The sequence below is a fragment of the Anabrus simplex genome, chromosome 13 (genome assembly GCF_040414725.1).
Source record: "Anabrus simplex isolate iqAnaSimp1 chromosome 13, ASM4041472v1, whole genome shotgun sequence".
Lineage (NCBI taxonomy): Eukaryota > Metazoa > Arthropoda > Insecta > Orthoptera > Tettigoniidae > Anabrus > Anabrus simplex.
The window spans coordinates 100951673-100960216 of NC_090277.1; the positions used below are offsets into that span (position 1 = coordinate 100951673).

Sequence of the window (8544 nt, forward strand, 5' to 3'; positions counted from 1 at the left end):
GACCCAGAGTGACCATTCAGGGTAGTCATATTGTGAAATGTGGATCCAGCAATCTCTATATTATCTGCATTGATAATATAACAGTGCAACAGTTGTGTATATATATAAAATTCTAAGGACGTGCATATAACTGCTGTTTAAAGAAAAGTCTGATTAAACAGCTAATCGAGAAGTCTGAGAGCCACATAAACGAGATTCTTGAATGCACTCTGTGCTTCCTGTTTATTTTTCTATGTCTTTCACTCTTTAGACCACCACTAGCACAATCTCTTGTCATTCCCCAATAAATTTATTTCCCAGTAGTATTTCATTCCCATTACTAGTTTTTGATGTTTCAGAAAGGTAACAATACAAAAGTTTTAATTTCTATTCAACATTGATATAATTTGGTTATAATTACTTTTATTATTCAGGTGAGTGGATTTCATCTGAAGGTCATATAAGAATATTGCATAAATAGAATGATACAGTCCTAACTACTCTGAAGCAATGTAATTAGATGACTTATCTTAATGAACTTAAGAAATGGAACAATGTGTTACCTCCAGCTCATCTCCTATAAATGGATGATGCTCTGAGTGTGACAGTTGCTCTTCAGGAGTTTCCTCTGGAGCTGTATCCTGTACCTCTTCTTTGACCAACAGCTCCTCTTTCACCCAAACATGAGGTTCTGGCTCATACTCTACTTCTAACGGAACTTCCTGTGAACAGAATAGGATAACAATGCAAAGTACAAGTTTTTGCAGAAGCTCTGAACACATGCAATAAAAATGAACCCGTGAAATAACCAATTCAAGAAGTTCAGCCTAAATATTAGGCATATAAAAACTGATGTCATGCCAGTCAGCAGACAATGATTATACTCAAAAACCGAATTAGATGCAATGAAACTGGAAGAAATTAACCATGTCCAGTATCTTGGCAGTATTGTAAAAAGAGACTAAGTCCTCTACAGGCTTCAAAAAGTTGCTGAGTTTTACCACCAAATCACAAATCTCATCCAGGACAACCACATTCCTGTGAGAGTCAAAAGAACCATTTATCTAGTAAATTTGTTACCAACAAAAATATATAAGGCCAAAGAACTAGTTACAAGTAGAGGATTGTGTTGATCTGTTACTAGAGTACACACGACAAAATTCATTTGACTATACAAATGTTTTGAATCTCTTGAAACTGAGGACTGCCATCAAGAAAAATATGAATTCAAAAATAGGAACAGAAAAATTTCCTGAAAGAGAACTGAAAGCAAGTCATACAAAATACAGTATGTTTTAAAATGTAATATTGTAAATAAGTTGTTCATTTCTGGTAAGCTACATGTAAGTAATACAGTGGGCTTTTAAATGTGATATGTAGCATGTTTTGTACATACAGTAAATATGAGAGATAAATAATAGTCATGTCACACTTCTCCTCCCCACACTGAATAGAGCTGTCCACCCAACACTTTCTGTACTGACACGTTTGTGTTAGCAAGCTACAACGTAGGCCAGTGACCCCAGTCAAGCTGGTATAGTTGGCAATCATAAATGTGAAGCCAAGAAGGTTTAAGGTAAATACAGAAAACTGCCCTCGTTTCACCATTCCACAAAGATGTTTTCTTTTACCCATCCTTACACAAAATTGTTCCTAGGAATTCCTTTGGTGATTGGACATGTCAATTATTTTAAAATTAATTCAGCATGGGGCTTTTACAATAGACTTTATCTCAGCAACCACATGATGAATTCCTTGTTTCCTAAAGTATACGACCAAAAGGGCATATATGTATAAACATTCTCGAACATTGATATATATTGATGTCTTCATGAATTTAAAAATTATTTATGTATCAATTATCATGTCTCTGGCTAAGAAAATACTGGAACTGTAACAAATTATAGCACACTTTTATTTTCAAAATGGGAAGCTTCCTTGCAAACACATCAGGAGATCTACTGATATTTTGTAATTGCTGTTAATTTATTGATATTTATAACCAGGAAAGGAAATTCTCTAATTGAAGATTGTGTGGTGGAAGGCATCTTAGATAATAATAATGTTATTGGCTTTACATCCCACTAACTACTTTTCAGTTTTTGGAGACACCTCGGCATCTTAGTCTTGTTTGATTTGATATAATATTGAATGGCATTGGTCCGAATGTTAATTACTATGCTATAGTGATGCTCAAAGTTAGAAACCCACAGAACAACATTTCCAGGATGAAGAAGATGAATTCCATCTCGTTTTTCTTCTTTGGATGTCCTCATAATACACTTCATTCCTACCCTCATACCTGAATTTAAGTTCTCCAATACAGAGTGAGAAATGAAATCCTACTCAACTAGACAGGATATTATCATGCAAATCTCCAATCCATGGCAATGAATAACAATTCAAGGAAGTGGATGAGTCACTTACCTCACTGTATTTTTTGTCAGAGCAAACTGTTTTGCTCTCTATAGAAACCATCTCCTCCATTATCCTGGTAATTTTGGTACCTAAAAATAAAATCTAGTGATACATAGATTTGCATGAAAGAACAGCATTCTAAACAGTTCAAAGGACAGCAAGGAGCAATATTTGCATATACCTGGGGTCTGAACATTAATTTAAATGCTGAAATAATAATAATAATAATAATAATAATAATAATAATAATAATAATAATAATAATAATAATAATAATAATAATAATAATAATAATAATAATAATAATAATAATAATAATCCCTTAGCAGGTTGCATACATTTGGAAATAGTGCCATTTAAGCATCATCTGCATGCCAGTTTCGACTCTCTGATTCCATCAGCATCTAATAGAAAAAGTGAAACTCTTTCAAGCAGTTTCTGAGGTTGAATAGTTAAAGTTTGTTTCATGGATGCTAACTGCGCCATCAGCGATATTTACAGTATGTCAACAGTTGTGATATAGAAGAGCAAGTTCTTTGCCTGCCCTTAAAAACTCCAATCCTGTGGGAATAAGTCCAATTTTCAGCCATTTATAACTAATAACAATAATATGAATAATAGTAATAAATGTCCTCAAAAGGGCCCCAGGGGCTCTTAATTTGGGAGCTTGGATTGGCGAGCAAGAGGCCCTTATCTGAGACCTGACATGCTTTCATTTACTTATGCCACGTTCTTCACCTAACCAATCCAACCTCCCTTCGCCAAGTCTTGTTTTGTTCCGACCCTGACAGCATTAGGTGTTGAGGCCTAGGGAGTCTTTCATTTTCACACCCTTCGTTGCTCTTGTGTATCTTTGACTGACAGCTTCATTTTTTAAAGTGTTGGACCCTTTCCCCTTTATTCACCTTATAAGTGTTAATCAGTGCCCAGTTGTACTTCCTCTTAAAACAATAACCACTACCACTCCAGTACCTGGAAAACCATATAATGGATCTGCCTGTCCCATCCCCATCAACGAATATTTGATGTTTAAAAATCCTTTAACATTTGCCCCATCTTTCCACCCTCTTACCCTTATTGAGAAATTTATCAAACAACTTGTTTGGTAAGTTATTCCAACCCTAAATCCTCTTCCTTAAATGAATAACTGTCCCAATTTGTTCCCTTGAATTTGAACTTTATCTTCATATTTTGACCTTTCCAACTTTCAATAACACCACTCAACCATGCAAACAGTAATCAAATAAGGACTTCAGATATGGTAACATATCCCAATCCAATGCCTTTACTACATCCCCAGAAATCTTATAAATTCCATCTACTTTTCTAGTTTTTAACTTCTGTATCATTTATGTTAATGTCTGTATTGTCATGGGTAAATTTCAGTACTTCGCCAATAGTAATCACTTCCTCGAGGTAGACATCATCCTTATTTCCAAATATCTTTACATATTGCTGACTTCTGTAAATCCTCACATGTACAATGTGACTGTTCATAATGATCCCTGGAATGTCCTTCCTGGAACCTGTTTCTGCCTTAAAGTACCTATACATATTTTATGTTTTTCCATAAAATTCATGACTACCAGATATATTTGTTACCACAGCTAAATTTCAATGCTTTGTTAGAATTAGTCACCTCCTCTACCTGGATATTGCCCTTGTAAATAACAAGTGAACAATTTTTGGTATGTTAGAATCATTTTAAATATACACACTAGTCTACTCCCAGATGGTCTCATATGATCCCAGAGGAACTAACAGCATTCTTCACAAAAATAGTGTTGAAATTTTATAAAACAAACATATTTAGTCAGAGTTATAATTTGTAGATGTGACATCATTACGAAGTTAGATCTAAAAAAATTGTTAATCATAAAATTTGAAGCACCATAACTTCTAAAGTTGAAATCACAGGGAAATGAACAAAGGCTTAAATTAAATATCTCAGGATCTCTTTCATCAGGACAGGCTATTTTTAGACCTTACTTTGCACTGAAAACAAAACGGTGCACAATTTTGTCTGTAAACAGAGAAACTTTCATGGAGTAATTGCATTGCATTGTTATTCAAGTATTTCTCTGAAGTTGATGACATCACTAGTGGTAAGGCAGATTCAGGCAACAATAATTTGACTTTTGCGTGAATGCAGATGTTCTTCCTTCTCCTGTTACATCACTAGAAGAGAAGTCTGCAGCTGATACAATTCTTTTTATATTTACCCATTCAAAGTGGAAGCGGTAAATAAAAAAAACTTCCCAGAATTGAAACAGAAGAAAATGTATTTAGAATGGTGTGAGTGTAGTTTATGTGTTTTTATACCTACAGATAATGAATATAAACAGTAGTAGTCCATTCCAAAACTTGCCTTATCCAACATAAGTGATTTCAGGAAATGCCAAAAATGTGTCATTTTTGTCATATAAGTCTCACTTATTTAAATGACCAATAATTGCTCCCTCCCTATCAGACTTTCACTACATACATCTCCGCGTGGAATGACTGTCCTTTGTTTACTTCTCGCGGAGGACATAGCCAGGCGATGCACAACGCTGCCAGCCTGTTCACTTAGGAACTAAGTTCCCAGCTTAAAGCCACGAAGCCTGGACAAGACCACTGGATTGGTTAGGGTAGGGTCTGGATAAGACCATTAGTCTGGACTGGTTAGAGTAGGGGTTGGACAAGACCATTGATCTTGATAGGTTAGGGCAGGGTCTGGACAAGACCATCGATCTTGACAGGTTAGGGTAGGGCCTGGACAAGACCATCGATCTTGATAGGTTAGGGTAGGGCCTGGACGAGACTATTAGTCTGGACTGATTAGGGTAGGGGTTGGAGAAGACCACTGATCTCGATAGGTTAGGATAGGGTCTGGACAAGGCCAGTGATATGGTGACAAGCAAACATTAGAGCTGCAAAGCAGCCTTAGGCCTCTAGTTTCCTGTGGAAACAACAAAAGTCTGGACTACTTATTTGATTACTGTTTGCATGGTTGAGTGGTATTATTAAAAGTAGGAAAGATCATAATATGAAGGCAATAATGTTTGAACTTATTACTTCCTCTCATTGCCCAGCTTTCAACACATACACGTATGAGCGGAACAACTGACGTTAGCTTACTTCTCATGGGAGATCGTGAATGATATTCAACAGGTAAAAAAGCAATGAACTAATAAATGCACATCATATATGCATACGAGCAACTGATCAACTTGCAACACATACACACGGAACAACTGTCGTTTGTTTATTTCTTGTGGCCTTCCATTAACTTCTGTTTTTATTCTGCCAGGGTTGATAATGGAAAACATTGTGAATATAATGTTATAATAAAACACACTAGTGCAATAATACACTTTTCTTCTATCAGTATAATGATATTCACTACCGGTAATAAATTAAACACTCCAATGGATTTATCACATTTATATCCTAGTGATTGACACTCAGTACTTTGCAGAAAACTCTTCCTCTATAGGCTACACTGCACTCACAATTGAACCAAATTCAACAATAAAACATCACCCTGTAGTTTTTAATCAAGTTAATAGTGCATTACACTCTCAAAACTGATCCTTCATCTTGAAAGCTATCACAAAGAACTTCTATTTCTTCAACAACATTGTTTATGTCTACGTTGAGATGGGGTTGTGAGATAACGAGTACCTCAACCTTTAAACTTGTCAAGTTTGCTAATACCGTAACTCTTTGTAATAATAAATAACAATCTTTTTGATTTTATGTCCCACATTTATGGTTTTTGGAGAAAATGAGCTAGTGGAATTTTGTCCAGCAGAAGTTCTTTAACACGCCAACAAATCTAGCAGTACGAGGCCGATGTATACGAGCACCTTCAAATATCACCAGACGGAGTCGGAATCAAACTAGCCAACTGAGTTCAGAAGGCCAGTGCTCTACCGCCAGAGCTACTCAGCCCTAACCTTTAGTACCAATGGGTTTGTGTATTCAGTGTTCTGATGAAAAAACATGAGATGTAGAAGGAAAACTGTTAAATCATTAAGAACTAGTGGACCAGTGCTGCTCCACAACATTCCTTATATATAGCTCAGATGACTTGTCTTGATATGCCTGTCATATTATGTTGTCTGCCCTTTTCAATAGTTTAATGAACATTTAACACCAGTACATAATAACTGATTCGTTTGTAATTTAGTTGAGAACACTTCTTCCCATACAATATTCTATGTCCTTCGACCATTCAGTCTTACATGGATCTTAATATTTTAAAAACAATCTAACCTGAGATAATGCAACATACAATTGGCTGTGGCTGAATACTGGTTTGGGCAAGTAGACTACGCACTTTTTCAAGCATCTGTCCCTGCTAAGTACAGAATGATTTGTGGGTTAGGGTAAGCCTTCACCTGTAATTATTGGAGTGATCATTTAAATATTTGATCGTGAAAATAAATATATTTCTGTTGACTTTTTAAGAAATGCAAGATTTTTCCTGTACTATTGAGACGATTTTGGTACAAACGACACCTTTCAACTCTCTCTGGTTTAAAGCTTGAGTTTTGTGAAACATACATGTTAGCGTTTTATATATATACATGAGGACAAAATTAAAATACTTCAAGTAGATGCAATAAAATTGTCGCCAGTACAAATATATTAATGAGGTTTCAGTGTATTTTAAAGGTGGCAACTATCAACCATAATATTAGGATGTAACATTAATGGCCAACATTCCTTCTTCCACCTTAATGTTTCTCCAGGAATTCAGATTACCCTTCGTTCTACTCCTTTCACCTTTCACAATAGGAGTAATATTTTCTGTCATCCTAATACTCTGTATTCAGGTAACAAAACTACATGAAATATTAACATAGTTCAAGAAAAACTGACATAAGATGATATATATGTTGATTCCCATAGGCAACCTGAATTATTTGTCCCGAATGAGTAAATTTATAATAATAATATAAATGGTCCGTTATTGGATATTATAAATTTTCCAGCCAACTCATTCCTGGTTGCCAGCATTTCGCCCCCGTGTGCTATGTTGGGCTCATCAGTTGGTATATAGCAAAACCACGACTCATGGTTAGTGCATACCATGGAGGTTACTGCGTAGTCTACTCGGAGCCACCGGCAGTGCCAATGCATCATGAGAGACTTTGTCTCATTACCAAAAATTGATGCCTGCTTGGCCATCAGATGATATACATGTTGATTCCCATAGGGAATGAGGCAATGAGACAAAGTGCAATGGCACTGCCAGTGGCTCCAAGTAGCCTACACAATGGCCTCCACAGTATGCAATAGCCATGCGTCTTGGTGGGTGTGCTATGTACTAACTGATGAGCCCAACATAGCTACTTGCTATTGGCTTTACGTCACACCAACACAGATAGGTCCTATGGCAACGATGGGACAGGAAAGGGCTAGGACTGCGAAGGAAGTGGCCATGGCCTTTATTAAGGTACAGCCCCATCATTTGCCTGCTGTGAAAATGGGAAACCACAGAAAACCATCTTCAGGGCTGCCAACAGTGGGGTTCGAACCCACTATCTCCTGAATACTGGATACTGGCCACACTTAAGTCATACTGCAGCTATCAAGCTTGGTGCCCAACATAGCACATGGGGGTGAAACGCTGGCAACCAGGAATGAGTTAGCTGGAAAATTTATAATATTCGATAATGGACCATTTATATTGGTATTATAAATTTACTCATGTGGGACAAATATTTCAAGTTCCCTATTGGAATCAACATCTATATCATCTGATGGCCAAGCTGACATCAATTTTTGGTAATGAGACACAGTTTCTCATGGTGCATTGCCACTGCTGGTGGCTCCAAGTAGGCTATGCAGTGGCCTACACGTTATGCACTGCCATGCGTCTTGGTGGGAGTGCTATGTACCAACTGATGAGCCCAACATACCACACGGGGGTTAAATGCTGGCAACCAGGAATGATTTAGCTGAAAAATTTATAATGTCCCATAACGGACCATTTATATTGGTATTATCAACTGACGTAAACCTCAAGTAAACTGCAGCGTGAAAACACATGCTGAAATTATCATTTCTATCGGTTGATTGTATAAGGCGGGTTTTGGAATGACAAGTGACATAGATAAGGCAAGTAATGAAACAATAATCTAACTTTGGTGAGAG

At 36.6% G+C, this 8544-nt stretch overlaps 2 protein-coding genes across 7 annotated transcripts in view; both read right to left on the reverse strand.

The window, feature by feature from the left end:
• LOC136885096 (zinc finger and SCAN domain-containing protein 12) overlaps positions 1-8544 on the reverse strand; it is a 60014-nt gene that overhangs the window by 49523 nt on the left and 1947 nt on the right. The window lies entirely within an intron of this gene.
• Positions 1-8544, reverse strand: part of LOC136885095 (gelsolin-related protein of 125 kDa) — a 34522-nt gene that overhangs the window by 24835 nt on the left and 1143 nt on the right. For 5 of the 6 annotated variants that reach the window (XM_067157548.2, XM_067157546.2, XM_067157547.2 and 2 more), the window contains exons 2-3: positions 2407-2486; positions 543-701 (exon numbers count right to left, since the gene is read on the reverse strand). In XM_067157548.2, coding sequence (XP_067013649.2) covers positions 543-701; positions 2407-2486 — 239 coding nt within the window. Of the gene's footprint in view, positions 1-542; positions 702-2406; positions 2500-8544 lie in introns of all 6 variants that reach the window. The other variant, XM_067157543.2, reaches the window with a different exon arrangement.